The sequence below is a fragment of the Squalius cephalus genome, assembly GCF_949319135.1.
Source record: "Squalius cephalus genome assembly, chromosome: 10".
In the NCBI taxonomy this organism is placed as follows: domain Eukaryota; kingdom Metazoa; phylum Chordata; class Actinopteri; order Cypriniformes; family Leuciscidae; genus Squalius; species Squalius cephalus.
In genome coordinates, this window is record NC_137131.1 from 40,942,308 (window position 1) to 40,961,251 (window position 18,944).

Genomic DNA, 18,944 nt, shown 5'->3' on the forward strand with positions numbered 1-18,944 from the left:
TGATATCAGAGCTGCTGCTGTTAATGCCAGCTCTGTTTGCTCTCAGGGCTCCTGCTGGACAGAACCAAAAGCTGGACTACACTTCACAGCCAAGTTGAGTGATCAGTCCGCAGCTGACCAGTGAAGTTACCAGCCGTTTATAATTACTGACAATTAAACAAACAGCATGGAAAACACAAAATTCACTGAAGAAATGTCCATGACTTGATTTAATTGTATTTATGTATGTGTATATGTAGGTATGTGTATACATGTACACATATACAGTATCGGTCAAAAGTTTGGAAACATTACTATTTTTAATGTTTTTGAAAGAAGTCTCTTCTCACCAAGGCTGCATTTATTTGATCAAAAATGCAGTAAAAAACAGTAATATTGTGAAATATTATTGTAATATAAAATAATGGATTTCTATTTTAATATACTTTAAAATATAATTTATTTTGATGATGCAAAGCTGAATTTTCATCAATTCATTACTCCAGTTCTCAGTCACATGATCCTTCAGAAATCATTCTAACATACATCTGTATGTATATATATATATATATATATACATATGTGAATTTACCAGCTATTTGTAATTACTGACAATGACATTTTATAGCATGAAAATAAATATATTTTGAAATTTATTTATGAAAATAAATATATGAAAATAAATAAATACCTACTTTACAATACTTTCTACATACTTCCTTACTAAAAAGTTACAGAAGTTGTTCAGTGTTATTTTACATGTGATTACTTTATTCAGTGTCTCTACCAGAAAACTACTGTTACTTGTCTTTAATAATATTTTACATTTATATTAGTTAGGCTAATAGTTTCAGTTGTGGTATCGAAGTTGAAAAAGAGAATTATGAATTTTCACTGGTGTCTAAAATTTTGGTGTCATAACTGCCTGTTTTTTGCAAAAAAATTGCCTGTAAAAGATATTTATGGCAGGCAAATTTTCTTATCACCAGCCATTGGCAGGAGTGGCAAAAAGTTACTTTTAGGCCTTATGTATATAATATATATAGTATATATATATATATATATATATATATATATATATAATATGGATATATTTTAATCTGACCCTACATAATCACATACACCATGCTCTCTAAATATTAGCATAAACTACTGAAAACCTCATCGCTTAGGAATTTGCATAGGAATTGCAATTTGACACACACACACATATATATATATATACAGTTGAAACTCGAAAAAAAAAAGTTCAAAGGTTCATTTATTTCAGTAATTCAACTTAAAAGGTGAAACTAATATATTATGCAAAGTGAGATATTTCAAGCCTTTATTTGTTCTAATTTTGACAATAGGCTATTTTAATTTTCTGAGATTTTGAATTTGGGGTTTTCATAAGCTGTAAGCCATAATCATCAAAATTATAACAAATAAGGTTACAAATTATAACAAATAAAGTTATTACTGATATTCAAATTTTTTGAGTTTCACCTGTATGTATATATATGTACACAGACACACATCACAGCACCCAATACAAACTATATTTATACTTAACTGTGAGATAGATTTATAATCAATTCATAAATCCCTCATTTAGATTCAACAGACAGAGACAGTGCTAGTGTAAAACTGGGAAGTTTATTGCTTGTGTATGTTTGAATGAGAGATTCCTTCACAATCTTCAAACTGCACAAGCGCACATTCATCTGAATTGTGTTTCCGCCCATCTTGACGGCAGAGCTATCTTACAGAGAAGTGTGTGAGCGAGAGAAACAAAGGCCCAGAAGCCCAGTCTGACCACGTATAAAGAAAAATTAAAGCATTCGAAATGTGGCGCAAAGAAAGAAAAAAAGGCCAGACGTTACATTGTAAAATCACATAGCAATTGGTAATTACAGGGAATGCTATACTAACGTTTGATTACAGGATATACAGAAAGAAAAAGCACGAGACGACACAGATTCTGAGGAGAGTGTAAACCAGACGTACAACAGTCGCTTTTCACTTTACTGTATGTTTTAATGTTAGATATCCGTCCACACGCTCCTTACTCTCGGACCTCAGACACTGGCATCTCTCAACAGAACCGTGTTTATCTCTGTGTGTGCGTGTTTGCACACTGGAATCTTTTTGTACTGAATAAATACAATAGAGACATACAGGGTCGTTACGAGGACTCCGGGGTCGTCTGCTGTAAGAGGGTCTCGGTGGGTACAGGCATGTCTTTGACCGCAGGGTTAGGTGTGGCATCCAGTATGAGCGCTGGAGTTTGCACGTTCGCTAAGGAGACGGGCGGTCCGAAGTCAGATGGTGCCAGGGAAGATGGCAGCGTGACGCCTGGCATGCTGGGAAGTGTGGAAGATAGAACGGGGTGCATGGGCAGAGGAGAGATGCCAGGCAGGTTCAGAGGAGGAAGAGGGGGCAAACCTACAGAGAGACACGAGCGTTTGCATTAGTGTGATTAAATCAGTGCCTTCTCAATCTTAATAAAATCACATTCATTTGTATCACCATTACTGCTTTTCTGTCCCCAGATTTAAAACCTCTTAAACTGACAATTAAGGCCCCGATCACACCTAACGCGTTTTTCAGGTTCGAAAACGCGAAGTGCACAGAACCGCCCCATCACACAGCACGAGCAGTGCGCTGCGTTTTTTTATGTTGCTAGGCAACCACTGAAACAGCTGTCCTGTCAGTCAAGTAAACGTCAAATCAGCCTTTTATTAACTTTACTTACTTTCTGTTAACATTGTGGTAGTTACGGTTCGTGAAGTCGTTAAAGGGATAGTTCGGCCAAAAATGATATTTAACCCATGATTTACTCACCCTCAAGCCGTTCGAGATGCATTAAATATGTATATTTTCACGACAAAACCGCACGGATTATCCTCAGAAGGCCTTCGTTTATCCCCCTGGAGCCGGATGGATTACTTTTGTGAAGGATGCATGCACATTTTGGGACTTGAAGGAGGTGGACCCCATAGCTTCACATTATAACCACTGAAAGATCTAAGACATTTTCTAAAATAACTGAAAATGTGTTCGTCTGAAAAAAGATTGACATATGCATCTCGAACGGCTTGAGGGTGAGTAAATCATGGGTTAAATATCATTTTTGGCCGAACTATCCCTTTAAGCTCCTGGTAACCCGCGAGAGCACCACAAGTGTATCCTCCATCATCGCACTCTCCAGGCGTTCAAGCAACTGTAGCTTTCATCACTACGACGGAAGGCCCGCCTCTCCATTCATTCGATTGGACAGTGGAAAAAAACGCGATGACGTTGGGCGCTTTTTCGCTCGGAGTTGCTTTTTTTTTCAACTGTAAAAACGCGAGGCGCAGCAGGCGCATAAACAGCACGCAGAACTCTCAAAAACAATTGAAAAAAGGCGCCTCTCACTGCAAAAAACGCATTAGGTGTGATCGGGGCCTAAGACTTTTGTATTACCATTTAAGATATTTAATGTGCTTTTTTACATGTTCATCTTGTGATGTTGCTGTTTGAGCTTGAAAAATCTGAGCAATAAAGTCCCTCCAGCGGCAGTTCTTTACATCAGTGTCACGGTTTCTGAACTCCCTGAAACGCCTCCATTGTAGTCTTGAGTTTTCTTCGGGGAACGAACACGTCACAATATCCCTCATTTAAATAATTCCCGCCCAAAGAAGTTAGGCATTCTTTCAGGCATGAAAACCTATTCTAGTAGACTCCGAAAACAAAATCAAGGCTTTGCAAAAGGGCATAACTGGAAGTAGGTTCCCCTTAAGACTAAATTTGTTCAAATTTAAAACTTTGAAATTTGATTGAATTTAAGACTTGTAAACAAGGACCCGTGAGGACCTTGTTTACATGTCAGTCACACACGTCAGTTCCTTCCTGCCTAAGTGGCCGGTTCTTAGTCAGAATAAGCTGTAATATGGTATAATGTCTTTAATGTGTAATAATGTATACCTGCTGTATTATGAGGTAACCCACTGATTCCAGCTAAAGATACAGCGCTAAGGTTCGGTAATGGTAGATTAAGGTTCGGGAGGTTAGGCAGGTTTGGCAGGGGAGGGAGACCAGACGGTAAGGACATCAAACCTACAAGCACAAAATGAAAATCATTTATTCACATAACAGAGAATGTGAAAAGAAACTTTTCTTCCAGCTTATATTACTTTCACAAGTGCATGTTCTCTACCTGGTACAGTGGTGGAGGGGTTGACGATGGGAAGGGGACCCAGCCCTGGGGTCACCTGAGTGGGCAGCAGGGGGACTGTAGGAACACCTGCAGAAAATTACAACATTTGTATCATGTTCATATTATAAATTATGAGTGATGTAGAAAAAAAGGACAGAATAAATGTAGACATTTCACCTGTGTGGAGCTCGCTGGGCATTGAGGGCTGGGCAGAGCTGAGTGACAGGCCGGACAGACTGTCCTCAAGTCCTGTGGGAACAGGCTGCGACACAGGGGGCGGAGTCACTGCCGACAGCTGAACCTACACAAAACATCATCGTAGTCAAACGGCAGACCAAATATATTCAAATACACCATGTGAAATGCACATACACACACTAACCTCTGTGAAGCCGTCTTTCAGCGGGCTGGCGGGTTCACTGGGCGTGTGTCCGGGGAAGCTGATTTTCTTGCCCTCTTCGAAGGGCCGAGTTGGGATTCTGTGCAGGTAACCATAGCCGATACCACAGCCGAGACTGAACGGAGAAAAATAATCACGTCAGACACACACACACACCGAGGCAGGAACCAGAGGAGAGCACGAGAGTTTCACACACCTGCCCTCTCCACCCCAGGCACCGTTGGGCGTAATGACCACTTCTCTGCAGTTGTCCGTGTCGGTGTTGTAGACGTAGAGTTTCAGGCCTTTGCCCTCATGGGTTTCTATCAATGAGAATAAGTCCTCTGACTGGAGAAAGCACACAGAATGAAGGAAGAAAATAAAAATCACTGAAATGTATCTTGATTTGTTTGTGATGTATTCTACAATGTTGCAAATTCTGCTGATTTGTCACTAAAATAATGTCATCTAACTGGCTAAAGCAAAGAAGATGTTGGTAATTTTGCACAAAAGGCCTCGTGACAGTCTTGAACTGTTATTTTAGTATTATTTACATTAAAGTATTTACTCATTTTAAATTCGCATTTTTTGTATATTTTCAGATTTCAAGTCACCTTTATTTATATAGCACTTTTTACAATACAGATTGTTTTAAAGCAGCTTTACAGTGATAACAGGAAAATAATGCAACAGAGTTTGTTTCTGCTGTACAGCAGATCTAGAAGAAAATAGCGTCATAGTCCAGCTTAAGTAAGTTCAGTGATGGTTCATTTTCATTGTAAAAAAAGTTACTAATTTAGTTTATTTATATGTATATATATATATATATATATATATATATATATATATATAGCCGCTCTGGAGAAAACAGTGATGTCATCGTCCAGTTCAGTTCTCATATATAATGGTGTCAATGCAGGCAGATCAATATAATACTGTTGAATATTTTGGTTTCAGTTTTAGTCATTTTGTATTTTATATTTTTATTCATCTTTCCTTTATTTTTAGTCATTTTAGTACCTAAACTTAGTTGCCAAGGTAGCGTTTATCAAAAACTTTTTCGTTAGTTTTATTTAACAACAACATCAGTTTTCATGTCGTTGTTTTACAGAAAATGTGTGCTCATGAATTTATGGAGTTTATTATAGTCAGAGGTGGACGAAGTACACAACTTCCTAACTTGAGTGAAAGTATAGATACTACTGGTCAAATATTACTCCGTTACAAGTAAAAGTTGTAAAGACCTATTTTTACTTAAGTAAAAGTACAGAAGTACCCGTTTTTAAAAATACTTAAGTATCAAAAGTAAAAAGTAAATGTTAATGCATTGTTTTATTATTGTTGCATTGTTGTATGTAATACTTACAGTACCTTATGCCTCTGAATCTGTGCCTGCCTTCCCTCATATCAATATCAAATTTATTTCTAGAACACAGCTCCAGTGGGATTGAATGTGAGATTGAATAAGTGCACTAAATAACGTCCACAATGGTTTCGGACACCCAAATGGCTGTTCCCTAAAATATTGCCCTATTTAAAGTTTTTTGGCTTTTAGTGTGAATATGTTAGCCTTACTGTTATCTATAAGCTAGTGTGCTCCAAAAAAGTGAGAAAATTCGCATTTAGAAAACCAAACCCAACGTTGAAAATGAAAATCAGGTTTATGTCAGAATCCAATGTCAGATTGACGTTGATCTCCAATGTTGGACAGACATTGTATTGTGGTTGAAAATGAAAATAGGGTTGACGTCAGAAACCAACATCAGTCGGGTTCTGACATCAACACGACTTTTATTTTCAATCAATATCCAACGTCAATCTGACGTCGGGTTCTGATGTCAACCCGACTTTCATTTCCAACCAAAATGCAACCCCTGCAACCAAAATCATCCACTGACTGATGTTACTTTCTACTCAAGGACCATGACAGAATTGTAGTGGAGTAAAAAGTACGATATTTGTCTTTCAAATGTAGTGAAGTTAAAGTAAAACGTTTCCAGAAAAAATTATACTCAAGTAAAGTACAGATACTCAAAAAGTGTACTTTAGTACAGTACTCAAGTAAATTTACTTTGTTACTGTCCACCTCTGATTATAGTGGATTAATTCACAGCTTCTTTTTCTTAAAAAAAAGAAATATTTCTAGCAAATGTAAAAATGCAAATGATAAAAATATATTTTATGACCATGATGAGCACAGCACTTTTTTGGTCATTTCAGCTCTTTTCTAGGATGCCTGAAGAATCTGCAAGTGTTTTAATCTATATTTGAGCTGCAGAGCGTGATATTAATTGACAATTTATCCAAAATACAGATGTTTTTGCACAATTATCATGACGTCTGAAAAGAGTTTGTGATGTGAATGAGAGAAACGCACCTCGTTCATGACTGTGTCTGCTCCGATGATGTAGTCGGTGTGTGGTCTTAATCCTGCTAATGCTGCAGGAGAATTTGGTTCCACCTCCTAAAAAACAAGTGAAAAACGAGTCAAGGCGCACATTTCTTACAACTCAACAGACCGGTCTGTTTAACAAGAACACACCCATGCTGAACCACGACTAATTGACCACAAGTTGTTAATCAGAATGAGTTCAAAGCAAACGTGGTATTTTCATCAAATGCAACCCCGCCCTTACAAAAATATGCAGTGTAAATAAATAACTCATTCCAGCAGCTTTCTCTGATTGTGTTTCACCACTCTTCATTTACTCACCAAAACATGCCAGACGTTCTCATTGGCTCCTTCAAAGCTGCAAAAGCGGATGCTGACCCCCAGAAGACCCTGGCCACCCCACATGTTGCTGGGAGTAACAGTGGCTTCCCGCAGCTCGAGGGTTTTGCTGCTGTACACCAGCATCTTCACAGGTTTCTCAACGCTAGCCTTCAATATGTCTTTCAGCGTGTCATTATCCTTGTTCTACATAAAGCAAAAACAACATTAAACAGCAACAAACACACTAGATAGGATAGTGTAAAATGATGCTATATAACACCATACATGAATGTCAACTACACATTCATTTTAAACTTTAAATAATGTACAGTCTAGGTGTGCATATATCAGATGTTTTACAATGGCTTCAAATGTGGTTCGTCCAATCAGATTTGAGAGTCAGACCTGTCAGTTTTACTGTTTAGAGTCTTAAAAGCATTACTTAATACCAGACTTCATTTTTAAAGTATCTAATTCACTGGATTGTCCCAAAATTGGTATTATTACATGGCTATTCAATATATAAACCAATTTTCCATTTAAAGTACTAACACCACAGTTCACATAAGGCAAATCAAGCTTGTTTCTTTATCGGTTTCTCACATGCTTGTAACTTAAAAACACTGATGAGGTTCGATGAATAGTCAGTTCATTGAAGAGATGATGGATGACCATGCACCATGTGCAACAAACCTACCAGTCTGGTGTTGTTGATGGACACAATGAAGTCAAAGAAGGGTTCGAGACCTGCTCTGTGCCCGGGAGAATTCTCCTGCACCTGCATAACAGAGAAAGGAGACTGGTTATACCATTACATTCAAATAAAAATACCAAACATCAGTATCTTCTGGCAAACTCTAAACTGATATATATGTGATCATGAAATAATGCTCTTTGTATCAGCAAACTGTCAAAGTTAACACTTTACAACCTTGACTGAGATGTCAACCTACAAAATATGCAGTCATGCATGTACCCAAAAATCAAAATGGCATGCTGTTCTTACACACGTTATGCTGTTTCTTGAGTAAATTGCTTTAGTTTAGGTCAATTTGAGTTGTGGCAGATGAAAGCTGAACATTTTAACAGCTATGCATAATGAAGCTATGCATAAAGCTTCTTCAACAGCCCATCCACACACAAAAAAATGACATGGCGCAGTAGGATAAATAAATACATGCAGGCTATCAGTCTTTGCATGTCAAATGCTGAAAATAAATCTCTTGACAATTAACAGCAGAGATTTTCATTTAGCCGCGTTAGCATTTAGCCAATGTTAGCAGGCCGCACTGATGTCCCCGCCCTCGATTTGAACTTTCCGCTGCCTGAGAGTCGCGATCTCCCGTATGAGTGAAAGAAAGAGACCGATAGAGCGGACGGGTCTGTAAAACACACTCACTCTGAGAACGTGATAGCCCTCCGAACCACCTCCTGGAATTTCCAAACTCTGCGATCCCCCCATGATCCCCGCTTAGTGTCACCTGTGAGAATATAATCAGTTTTATTATTTTTCTCCCAGCTGCCGGTTTTGTGGACAGACACGTCGGAGTCTTCCAGAGATGCGCGCGACGGTTGTGAATGACGTGGCAGCGCAAGGAGGGCCCTTGCTTATGTGGCGCACAGGTGAGACTGCAGCGGTACACACACATGGAGGCATTGATTTTTCATATTATGAATCAGTGAAGCAGGGTCTATTTCTCATTTTTAAGCGTAAAGCAGGTAAACGATTGGATATGCAAGCAACCATATCGCCAGAATACACTAGTGATGTCCGGTTCGTGAACGAATCATTTTTTTGAACCGGTTCTTTTTAGTGAACCGGTTTAACCAGTGACTGAATCTTCCGAAACAGTTCGCGTCTTGCGTCAGCGCTGATCCACAACTACTCACTTTCGGACATGCCTGACAGTCCCTCTGACTCGAAATAAACCAATATCCCGGAGTATATTTTACTCCAGTAAATCCAACAGTTCACTGAACTGAGTCATGTGCTGAGAGAAGTGATGAGCACGAGCAGCTGATACTGAGCATGCGCGTACTACCGAACGTACAGGTAGCGGTTTTCAATCACCAGTACATAACCGTGAACTGTTTGTTTCGGACACGTTCGATGAGTCTGAGAAGAACCGATGAGCTGATGAGCTCACGGGAGCGATGTTCGTTTGAATCGGATCTTTTTTTAATGAATCGGTTGAGCGGTTCACAAACCAGTCTGAACGATTCGTTCACGAGCGGTTCTCGAGTTGAAGGAAATCTGTTTAGGACAGTCTTCAAAAATGCCCCACTCGTTCTCTCTGCTAATAAAAATAATACATAATTAATTTTGGTGCTTCGCCTCTCCAAAGGTTTGATTAAGATAAGTGGTGGATGTATTTGCTCAATATCATTAAAGGCACCATGAAATCAATTGAACAATTCCTATTTTTTTTATGAAATTTACCAGTGTTTGTTATAAATTATTTATCCATGTACAACATTATTTTTTTAATTATGTGCCCTCATAATCTATAATCAAGTAAGTTCCACTCCCTCCTGCAACAACATCTCTACTCTGGTGACGTGTTCACTGGCTTGAGGGCGGGGCAACCTGTCACTCACATGGGATCGCAGCAATTGCAAACAATGATCCAACGAACCAATCAATTCCCTTACAGACCAAATCAAGTCCAGTTCTATTCAGAGTCATGTTTAGGTGCATGAAAATGTTAAGTCGATGTCCCTACACTAACAGACCTTTTGGTTTGCTCACATAGATGGATGTCACATGGATATCACAGTCCATTGTCACAGTTGTAGACGATGAAGGACGATGAACAAAGAGAAAAATGTTTATTTGCTAGACAGATTTATTTGTCAAAGACAAAAATCATTATAACATTTCAAATAAATGTATCACATTGTGACTGTATAAAATGTGTTTTCTGATTTTAATATACATTTTACTAGATATAAAACTTTATGAAAACTTTGACAAACAGCTTGAAGTCAAAACATAACTTGTATTACTACATAAATATGCATATCACATCTGCAACACCAGTTCTTTTTGAAACCGTTGTGTAGTGTTAAGAACCAGAGCTGAGGGAGAAGAGCATCCAGTTTCTCAGTGAGGTTAACACAGAGTCAGTTCTTTGGCCCAAGCCTTGACCAGTGGCTTGTTTTGATAGTTTGTTAGGAGGCAGGCTACTGCAAAAAGCTGGTTGATACTGCCAGAAATGCTCAGAGGGATAACAGTGTCAAACAGATAGATCCCTTTTATGCACTGAATTATCTCCTCCACATGTATTCTTAACCGTGCAAAGTCCTGAGTGACCAGCACTTCATCATGAGACAGATGGGATTTGTCACAAAGCAGTCTGTGAACTTTGCAGGGCACTAGGTCATCGATTCTGAAACCCTCGTCCACCATTACAGCCATGTCTTTATCCAAAAGAGGGATAATTCCAGATTGCCTGAACAATTCTTTGTCACTGACAGATCCAGGATACAGTGAGGAAACAAAAGTTACAGCACCATGTGGTGACACACCGATCATTCCTTTCATGGTAGTGTGGGACTTACACTGAGAAAACGTCTCGCTCTGTGCGAGTAAAGATGAAGGCATCTGACATCTCAGCTCTGTATGGTCAATGATGACTTGGGTGTCAGAGTACTTGCTGAACACACTCGGCATCGTGGCTCTAATTTCCTCAGGAGACATCCATATTCTGACAGCGCCCAATAAGGTGTACAAAAAATGGACCCAACTTTTGATGATCCTGCTGACGGCAGTCTGGTGAATGTTAAAGCGATCGCCCAGATCTTTCTCCTCCAGACCCAGCGACAGGTACACCAAGAACAGGAACAGTTCATCGATCAGTGGAAGACATCGGCTCTGGTAGGAGGTAAGTCTTAGTGTTAATGAAGATAATCATTGCCTGGTCATCATAAATTAGATTGACTTAGATATCAGTGTTCTTTCGGCTGCTGATTTATCAGCAAGCTGCTTTTAAAAACAAAATGTTGTAGTATAAACCAGTGTTTCTCAACTCCAATCCAGACCAGAATGTCTCTCAAATTAAAACATCTGATTCAACTCATCAGCTTCTTAGGATTTGTTCACTCTTGTAGTTTGGTTTGTTTAGTCCGGATCAAAATAATAATAATAACAGGAAAAGAAAAAGAAACAACATTTAGCCCTGGTCCACTAAGCATTCACATTGGCATTTTAAAGGGATAGTTCACTTTGAAATTAAATTTTGGTATGTTTTAGCTTACCTGAAGGGCATCCAAGATGTAGGTGTCTTTTTTTCCGCAGTAGTTTCAATTTTTATATTTTTAGGTCAAACCGTTCTTGTCTGTCAGTCATTTAATGCAGGTCTGTGGTCACTGTCTCAAAGAGCATGCACAGAGTCCAAATTAAAACAATTCCCCATCGTCCAAATTAAACAATTCCCCATCGTAAGTACACATTGATGGCCTAAGACACGAAACGAGCGGTTTGTGTGAGAAAACGAACAGTATTTATATCGTTTTTACCTCTTGTAACACAACCACGTCCAAGTGATCTGAGGGCGCGAGCGCATCCTGCTGTGTGACGTGTGCGCAGACTGGTGCATAGATATATACACTAGATGCCGCCTTGGCTACGGCAGTTCATTGGAACGAGGCAACATCTAGTGTATATATATCAATGCACAATAGGAAGCGCCCGCGCCTTCAGATCACTTGGACGTGGTTGTGTTATAAGAGGTAAAAACGATATAAATACTGTTCGTTTTCTCACACAAACCGCTAGTTTCGTGTCTTAGGCCATCAATGTGTACTTACGATGGGGAATTGTTTAATTTGGACTCTGTGCATGCTCTTTGAGACAGTGACCACAGACCTGCATGATATGACTGTCAGACAAGAACGGTTTGAACTAAAAATATCAAAATTGAAACTACAGTGGGAAAAAAAAGACACCTAAAAGACACCCTTGAGGTAAGCTAAAACATACCAAAATTTAATTTCAAAGTGAACTATCCCTTTAACACCGAACCTAAAGGCATAGGAATATGTTCACAATCCTCGGTTCTGATTACGTATATTTTGCGTCGGAACTTACCGAACATCCAAAACAATTCTGTTTTATGTGCGTAGCCTGCATATAATGGTGTTTTGACCAGCTGAGAACTACAGTGTGTGCAGAATTATTAGGCACGTTGATTTTCTGATCATATTTTATTCCCAGGCACATTTTGTCAATTCCAAACCATATTAATCTTAATAACTACTATTAATTTTGTATTTAATCATTTATAAGTGATATAAGTGATATAAGTGATAGTTTTAAATATAATTCTTTTGAAGCATTGGTGCTTAATGTAAAAATATATAGTGTAAAAGATAAATCACGTTTGAGATTTGTGCTGGCTACTGTATACAGGCCACCAGGGCACCATACAGACTTTATCAAAGAATTTGCGGACTTTCTATCAGAATTAATATTGACTGCAGATAAAGTACTAATTGTTGGTGATTTTAATATACACATCGATAATGAAAAAGATGCATTGGGATTGGCATTTAAAGACATTGTAAATTCAATTGGAGTTAGACAACACGTGTCAGGACCTACTCATCATCGTAATCATACTCTAGATCTAATATTATCACACGGAATAGATGTGGATGCCGTTGAAATTCTGCAGCAGAGCGATGACATCTCAGATCATTACCTAGTCTCGTGTAAACTTCATTTAGTCAAGGCTGCAAAGCCAACTCCGTGTTACAAATATGTGAGACCTATCACTTCTGCTACTAAAGATTGCTTTATTAATAATCTTCCTAATCAGTTTCATCATCTCAGCATCTCAGATAGCTTAGAAGAACTAGATATTACAACAGAAACGTTTAACACTCTCTTTTCCAGCACTTTAGACACAGTTGCTCCGTTGCGCTTAAAGAAGATTAAAGAAAATAGTCCAACGCCGTGGTACAACGAGCACACTCGGGCCCTTAAGAGAGCAGCCAGAAAAATGGAGCGCAACTGGAAGAAAACAAAACTAGAGGTATTTCGCATTTCATGGAAAGAGAGCTCAATTACTTACAGAGAGGCTTTAAAAGCTGCTAGATCTGCTTATTTTTCAACCCTATTAGAAGAAAATAAACATAATCCTAGGTATTTATTTGAAACGGTGGCTAAACTAACGAAAAATAAAGCTTCAAGCACCGAAGTTTCCAAGCAACACAGCAGTAATGACTTTATGAACTTCTTCACTTATAAGATTGATAATATCAGGGACAAAATTATAACTATGCAACCGTCTACTACAGTATCACATCAGGCAGTGCATTGTAGCCTCCCTGAGGAAAAATTTGATTCATTCGTTGCTATAGGAGAGGAAGAATTTACTAAACTCATTAAATCATCTAAATCTACAACATGTATGTTAGACCCTATACCGACTAAGCTACTGAAAGAAATACTTCCAGAGGTCATAGATCCTCTTCTTAGTATCATTAATTCGTCTTTGTCTCTAGGATACGTACCAAAAAACTTTAAGCTGGCTATGATTAAACCGCTTGTTAAAAAAACGCAACTTGATCCTTCAGAATTAGTCAATTACAGGCCGATCTCGAATCTACCTTTTCTGTCAAAGATATTAGAAAAGGCAGTATCCTCACAACTGTGTTCCTTTCTTGAAAGAAATGATATCTGCGAGGATTTCCAGTCAGGATTTAGACCGTACCATAGTACCGAGACAGCTCTCGTTAGAGTCACAAATGATTTGCTCTTATCATCCGATCGTGGTTGTATCTCGCTATTAGTGTTACTCGATCTTAGTGCTGCATTTGACACCATCGACCACAACGTTCTTTTAAATAGATTAGAACATTATGTTGGCATTACGGGAAATGCACTAGCATGGTTTAAATCATACTTATCTGACCGTTATCAATTTGTAGCAGTAAATGATGAGATGTCTCATCGATCACAAGTTCAGTATGGCGTACCACAAGGCTCAGTACTAGGACCACTGCTGTTCACTCTGTACATGCTACCCTTAGGAGATATCATTAGGAAACATGGCATTAGCTTTCACTGTTATGCCGATGATACTCAGCTCTATATTTCTTCAAAACCTAACGAAACTTATCAATTCACAAAATTAACGGAATGCATAGCGGATATAAAAAATTGGATGACTTGTAATTTCCTACTTCTAAATTCTGAAAAAACAGAGTTTCTAATTATTGGACAAAAAACTTCCTCACGTAATAATCTAGAATACTGTCTAACACTTGATGGCTGCTCTGTTAAGTCTTCGTCGTCGGTTAGGAACCTGGGTGTGCTCTTTGATACCAATCTTTCATTTGAAAGTCACGTGTCTAGTATCTGTAAAACTGCATTTTTCCATCTTAAAAATATATCTAAATTACGCCATATGCTCTCATTGACAAATGCGGAACAATTGGTTCATGCGTTCATGACCTCAAGGCTAGATTATTGTAATGCTCTACTGGGTGGTTGCCCTGCACGCTTAATAAACAAACTACAGCTGGTTCAAAACGCAGCAGCTCGAGTTCTTACCAGAACCAGGAAGTATGACCATATTAGCCCAGTTCTGTCAAAACTGCATTGGCTCCCTATTAAACATCGCATCAATTTTAAAATATTGCTGATTACTTACAAAGCACTGAATGGTTTAGCTCTGCAGTACTTGAGCGAGCTCTTAACGCATTATAGTCCGTCACGTCTATTACGATCTCAAAATTCCGGCCAGTTGATAATACCTAGAATATCAAAATCGACTGCTGGTGGTAGATCCTTTTCCTATTTAGCACCAAAACTCTGGAACAGTCTTCCTACCATTGTCCGGGAAGCAGACACACTCTGTCAGTTCAAAGCCAGATTAAAGACACATCTCTTTGACCTAGCTTTCACATAATACATTATAGACTTCTATAATTTAATGTTAGGCTGCATATAGTAGGTCAGCCGGAACCGGGAACACTTCCCAAAAATCCAGATGTACTCGTTACATCATGAGAAGAATGGCATCTACGCTAATTTTAGTGTCTGTGTTTATCCCGAGGTTTTCCTGCAGCCTGCCGGATCCAGGCCGTATCCAGATCTGACGAAGGACCTTCGCCTGGACCGATGACAACGCAGTGCTGAAGTGCCAACTAGTCTCTCCCTATGGAGGATCCCTTTCCCACTCTACAGATAAGGCGTTGTCGGGAAAATTCGTCTCGCGGTCCTACCCCAAAGCAACAAATAAAATAAAATTCCTTATCAAAATTTATAAGGAAAGACAAGTATTTTGTTTAGGCTTGGCTTGTAGGGAATTCCAAACCTGCGTATATTCAAACGCACATAACTATAGAACCCATTCTAAATGCGCATGTGAACGCCGTCAGCGTTTCTCACAGGTTCGCGTTTAAAGTCTGTGTAGAGGGAATGGTGTCGTCTTAGCGACCCCTAATTTAATAACAAATGATCATTGCGACGGAAGCAAATCAATTAAAACTAACTTTAGATGGAAATAACTTAACTCTGCTGTAAAGCCGAAACAATCTCTGTTACCTTAAATTATACGCTTATCTCTGTAAAGCTGCTTTGAGACAATTTACATTGTTAAAAGCGCTATATAAATGAAGATGACTTGACTTGACTTGATAATTGGTCATGAAGGCTGGAAATGAAAAATGCCTTATATTCAGGTGTGCAGACTGCAGAATTATTAGGCATGTTTTCTTTTACAGATAAAATAAGCCAAAAAAGAGATTTAACAAAGACTGAAAAGTCAAAAATTATTAAATGCCCATGAGAAGGATACAATACTAATGTAATACTAGAGATTGCAGTTAAGGCATGACCATTGGACAGTGAAATACTCATTGGGTTGGCAGGGTCAGACAAAAACAGGTGGAGAAGAAAAGACACATGTTACTGCAAAAGAATGAAGAATTAAGTGTGAAACCATCAGGAACCCTTTAATCTTCAGCACCACCATTTTCCAGAACTGCAGCCTACCTGGAGTCTCCAGAAGAGCAAGGTGTCAGGGTCTCAGAGACTTGGGTTAGGCAAAGAATCCTAAAAAATGACCCCCTCTTAATAAGAATCACAAGCTGAAGTGTGGTAAAATACATGAAGACTGTTTTTTTATAGGCTTTATAGACAGACAGATTGAGAGTGACTCTTGAAGGACCAGCACCACATCCTCTTCTACCACTATTTGAAGAATTCATCTTCCAGAATATGTTTTAATAAGTTTTGTGAGTTAATTTTTAGTCTATCTCTGCAAAACAGACATCAGGGACTAAAAATAAACTCCCAAAACTTATTAAAACGTATTCTGGAAGATGAATTCTTCAAATAGTGGTAGAAGAGGATGTGGTGCTGGCCCTTCAAGAGTTTAATAAGATTATTAAGATTAATATGGTTTGGAATTGGCAAAATATTCCTGGGAATAAAATATGATCAGAAAATCAACATGCCTAATAATTCTGCACACACTGTAGTGAAGAGCTTATAAAATGTGTAAAGGAGTCAAAACAGCGTCAGGAATCCTGTCACACAAACCAGGATCTGCAGCGAGGAGACGTGGTTCTGATGCCTGTACTGAACTGTGATGAGCAACATCACGACTATGACGAGTAAAAACAGATGTGCTTGAGCATTCTGTCCTTTTTAGCGTCGCATCTTGTGACATCATATCCTGTTTTTGGTGCGTTTACATGTCTTTGATCCTTGTTGCGTTCTGAAACCCATCTTTTTAGTGTCTCGGCCCTCTTGTTTGGCGCACCAGAATTCAGATGGCAGCGTTTACACTTATTCAAATTAACCGCACTAACAGAGCAATCGATTATTGTGTGAACACACCCTTAGTGCGTTATATAGGGAGACATTTAAAACATTCTGGAGTTGAGAAACACTGGTATAAATTATGCTTACCGTTTGTCGAGATGGATCAGCTGCCTTGACAGGAGCTTCTGTTGTGCTGGGAGTGGATGGCTGTGTACCAACACGCACAATTCTGCTGGTTGCAGGTTCAATCTGCCTCCAAAATGCCTGTAGATGTCGGTAGCTGGCAAATCTAATAGAGTGATACAAAATAATTTACTTTAAATCCAAACATAACTTATTATTGAGGATAGCCCTGGTAGATCTAGGCTGTTAGAATAAATTCCAGCATGATCTGAATTATTTTTTTGGCTGCATTGTTATATCAGCATTCCTATGTATTCATGTAAATCTCATATTGCTTTGATTAATTTCGGGATCCTAAATTCAATTTGTTCATCATATAAAGTGAGTGAGTCACTTCAGAAAATGTGTACTTAAACCGCTCAATTCATATGGATTAGTTTTACGATATCTTTATGAACTTTTTGAAGCGTCAAAGTGGTAGTTGCGTAGCTGTCAATGGAGGAACAGAAATCTCTAAGAGATATTAATTTGTGTTCCGAAGATGAATGAAAGTCTTGTAGGTTTGGAACAAAAATTCATTTTTGTGTGAACTATCCCTTTAATATGCTCCTGTGTTCATAGGGTGCCCTCATATCATAACAGAGTTGGTCTCATTGGTCACACACAATGAGTTTATCGACTGAATGAGTCAACACAATCTAGGTCAGCAACAAAGTCATCATAACCACAGGAGTATGCAAGATAACTATCATATGACACAAATACGTACCTGGTATAGAATCTAATGTCATCGTCCGACGCTGAAAACCTCTCCAAGCCAAACGACTGCTTCAGTGTCACTTCTTCCAGCCTCTTTTGCAGCTCTTCTATCAGCAGCTGCTGGGCCTCGATTTTCTCATTTGCTATATCCAACGCTGATGGTTCTGGTTTTGCATCGTAATCGTGACACTGAAGCAACAATTCAACATCCATGTTTTCCTTTTCAGTTCCTTCATCCTCCGGTCGTGGTCTTCTTCTCTCCCAGACACTGCCTGCCGGTAAAGAGTAATCGTTCCAGGCGAACAGCACAGGCACAGCCCCCTCTCTCAGGTGTCGTCGCCCACCCTGAATAACATCCGTGGAAACGAAATGCCTACTACAGACTGTCGTGGTCCTCTTAACTACCAAATTCTCACGTCTCACATTTCGCATCCATAGTTTCCTTAAGGTTTCGTCCTTTGGGATGTGGTGGAAACTAACGGTGGAGTTGAACATCCCTGACACCGCGCATTTAGGCACACAACAGAAATTGCTGTTAGGATTATCCCGCTTCTGGTATTTTGGTGGTTTTGACGAAGACATTTTCCTCTCAATAACATTCAGATATTAATATAAAATGACCTAGCTAGGTTAACAGATAAGTTCATGGCAATGCGCCATTTTTTTTTTCAATGCGCAACAAACTTCCGTTTTCTGTAAAACAAGTCGCATCGCTTCCGGTTCCTGTGAGCTGCTTTTCTCAAGATGCATTCAAAGCATAACCGATGTCCACCGCATATGCAGATTCATATTTAAAAAAATGATTCTTCTCACAAACATTCGAACATTTAAATCGAATAAAACGACGACAATAAAAATAACTAACTAGGTTATATAATTAGTACAAAGATATCGGGGTCATTTCACTTTCTCCAAACCGGATGTGTTGAGAGCAGGAGTCCGTTTTTTTTTTTTTTTTACCCTGGCTACATATTTGTTTCTGTGTGTACTGTACACTTGTTTTGTACACTTTTTTACACTTGCCTTAATAAAA

General features: G+C 38.8%; 2 protein-coding genes across 2 annotated transcripts; both read right to left on the reverse strand.

Annotated features, from left to right (window-relative positions):
* Window positions 1-1,974: 1,974 nt before the first annotated feature.
* Window positions 1,975-9,436, reverse strand: gorasp2 (golgi reassembly stacking protein 2). The gene is made up of 10 exons (XM_079882758.1): window positions 8,651-9,436; window positions 7,949-8,029; window positions 7,252-7,455; window positions 6,916-7,002; window positions 4,756-4,886; window positions 4,542-4,674; window positions 4,337-4,460; window positions 4,160-4,246; window positions 3,928-4,059; window positions 1,975-2,406 (listed from the first exon to the last, which is right to left on the reverse strand). Exons 1-10 carry the CDS (start codon window positions 8,711-8,713, stop codon window positions 2,147-2,149), a joined length of 1,302 nt encoding a protein of 433 aa, XP_079738884.1. The 5' UTR covers window positions 8,714-9,436; the 3' UTR covers window positions 1,975-2,146.
* A 627-nt stretch (window positions 9,437-10,063) lies between these two features.
* On the reverse strand, window positions 10,064-18,591 carry LOC307165272 (uncharacterized protein). Its single transcript, XM_079882757.1, has 3 exons — window positions 17,922-18,591; window positions 17,177-17,318; window positions 10,064-11,125 (listed from the first exon to the last, which is right to left on the reverse strand). Exons 1-3 carry the CDS (start codon window positions 18,491-18,493, stop codon window positions 10,364-10,366), a joined length of 1,476 nt encoding a protein of 491 aa, XP_079738883.1. The 5' UTR covers window positions 18,494-18,591; the 3' UTR covers window positions 10,064-10,363.
* Between the last annotated feature and the right edge of the window lie 353 nt (window positions 18,592-18,944).

What these genes read in the sequence shown, in the direction of transcription:
- gorasp2 (XM_079882758.1), bottom strand. Translation starts at nt 8,713, where the DNA reads ATGGGGGGATCGCAGAGTTTGGAAATTCCAGGAGGTGGTTCGGAGGGC. An exon ending in TGAAAGACGGCTTCACAGAG is followed by an intron (nt 4,461 to 4,541) that starts GTTAGTGTGTGT and finishes TGTTTTGTGTAG; the next exon opens with GTTCAGCTGTCGGCAGTGAC. An exon ending in CCCCTCCACCACTGTACCAG is followed by an intron (nt 4,060 to 4,159) that starts GTAGAGAACATG and finishes TTGTGCTTGTAG; the next exon opens with GTTTGATGTCCTTACCGTCT.
- LOC307165272 (XM_079882757.1), bottom strand. Translation starts at nt 18,493, where the DNA reads ATGTCTTCGTCAAAACCACCAAAATACCAGAAGCGGGATAATCCTAAC. An exon ending in GACATTAGATTCTATACCAG is followed by an intron (nt 17,319 to 17,921) that starts GTACGTATTTGT and finishes TCACTCTATTAG; the next exon opens with ATTTGCCAGCTACCGACATC. An exon ending in CTGATCCATCTCGACAAACG is followed by an intron (nt 11,126 to 17,176) that starts GTAAGCATAATT and finishes ACCTCCTACCAG; the next exon opens with AGCCGATGTCTTCCACTGAT.